Source organism: Polypterus senegalus, chromosome 2 (genome assembly GCF_016835505.1).
Source record: "Polypterus senegalus isolate Bchr_013 chromosome 2, ASM1683550v1, whole genome shotgun sequence".
NCBI lineage: Eukaryota > Metazoa > Chordata > Cladistia > Polypteriformes > Polypteridae > Polypterus > Polypterus senegalus.
Window position 1 is genome coordinate 20,044,359 of NC_053155.1, and position 1,605 is coordinate 20,045,963.

General features: G+C 35.3%; 1 protein-coding gene across 1 annotated transcript; it reads right to left on the bottom strand.

Moving 5' to 3' along the window:
* Positions 1-394: 394 nt before the first annotated feature.
* On the bottom strand, positions 395-1,348 carry LOC120524326 (olfactory receptor 11H6-like). The gene has a single exon (XM_039746189.1). The coding sequence runs from the start codon at positions 1,346-1,348 to the stop codon at positions 395-397; it is 954 nt and encodes a 317-aa protein (XP_039602123.1).
* Positions 1,349-1,605: the final 257 nt, after the last annotated feature.

Sequence of the window (1,605 nt, forward strand, 5' to 3'; positions counted from 1 at the left end):
CTTCGTTACCTGCTCTGATAATATGACTGCTGTATGTAATCCAATAGATTGCCCTGTTGATTGTAAACTAGAATTAGCACATTTCTTTTCCAATCTTAAGGAATTTTTTAGTCAAACAATACCATATTTACTGTGTAAATCTCTTTGTTTGAAAATTGTACTTAAAATTAACAAAATTATGTATCTACATGAGCACACTACATTGACTATGACAATACATTGAATGACACTGATAGCCTACAAAGGAAGGTACAGACAAAATAAATATGGTAGTAAATTAAAGTTTAATTGGAAAAAAATAATTCCATAAAAAACAACTCCAGGTATACAGAGAATATTAATTTTGAACATATTTACATATTTCAGGTTCCAACATATTATAATAGAAATGTGGCTATGGTGATATTTTACACCTTTTTACAATTTTGACAAAGCTGTCCCTAATCTCTTTATTTCTTAGGCAGTATATAAAAGGGTTCAGTAATGGTGAAATTATGGTCTGCAGCACTGCTGCTATTACGCGCATATCTTCAGAAGTTCCTGGCATCCGATATGAAATGTAAACACCAGCAGCAGTGAAAATAAAAACAAAAATTACCACTAGGTGTGTCCCACAGGTAGAGAATGCCTTGGCGCGTCCTTCAGAACTGGCAATTTTTAGCACAGATGTGATGATTCGTGTGTAGGAATACAGAATGTAAGCCAAGGCGATGAACATAACGGACAGACCGATGGTCAAAGTCACAATGCTGTTGATTGAAATGTCAGTACAAGCCAGTCTGACCACAAGGCCAAGGTCACAAAAGAGATGCCTGACTTTATTAGGACCACAGAAGGGCAGTCTGAGAGCCAAAACAAGTGGAATAATGAGTGTAATGAATCCGCCAATCCAACACAGAGCGATCTGCTTTAGGAGGAATCTGTTGGTCATAATGGTGGGGTAAAGGAGGGGGTTACAGATAGCCACAAGTCTGTCATATGCCATCAGCATTAAGAAAAAAGTCTGTGAACTTCCTATAGAATGGTAAAGAAAGAGTTGAGTGAAACAAGCAGCAAAAGAAGATATAGTGGCATCGAACATTAAAATGGTCAGTGCTCTTGGGACTGTGATAGACGAAAAAGTAAGGTCGAACACTGCCAGAGTGGAAATCAGAACATACATGGGCTTGTGCAGGTTTTCATCCAGCATAAATGTGGCAAGGATGCTGAGGTTCCCTAGGCAAATTAAAAGGTAGGCAATCAAAAATATTACAGAAAATAGAACTTTGCTTTCATGATCCTGAAATCCTGGTAAGCCAATGACAACGAACTGCTCCACTGATGACGTTGTCAGGCTTGCGTTAGTCATGATGACCTCAAATGTGTTCTGTGAATTAAAAAAAAAAATTCATGGTTACTTTATAAAAATGTATAAAAAGTACAATATTATTCATATTACTATCTTTATTATTCATATTTTACATTGTCAATAAGACTGAAATCAATGATGAACTGTTTTCTAGAAAGAAGTGACATTTTATTTGAAATGGTTTTAGTTTGGTTGAGTTTTTTTTTATTATAAATAAACATTTTTTCAAAAGGGTTAGACATGTTATTTTGGCTTTT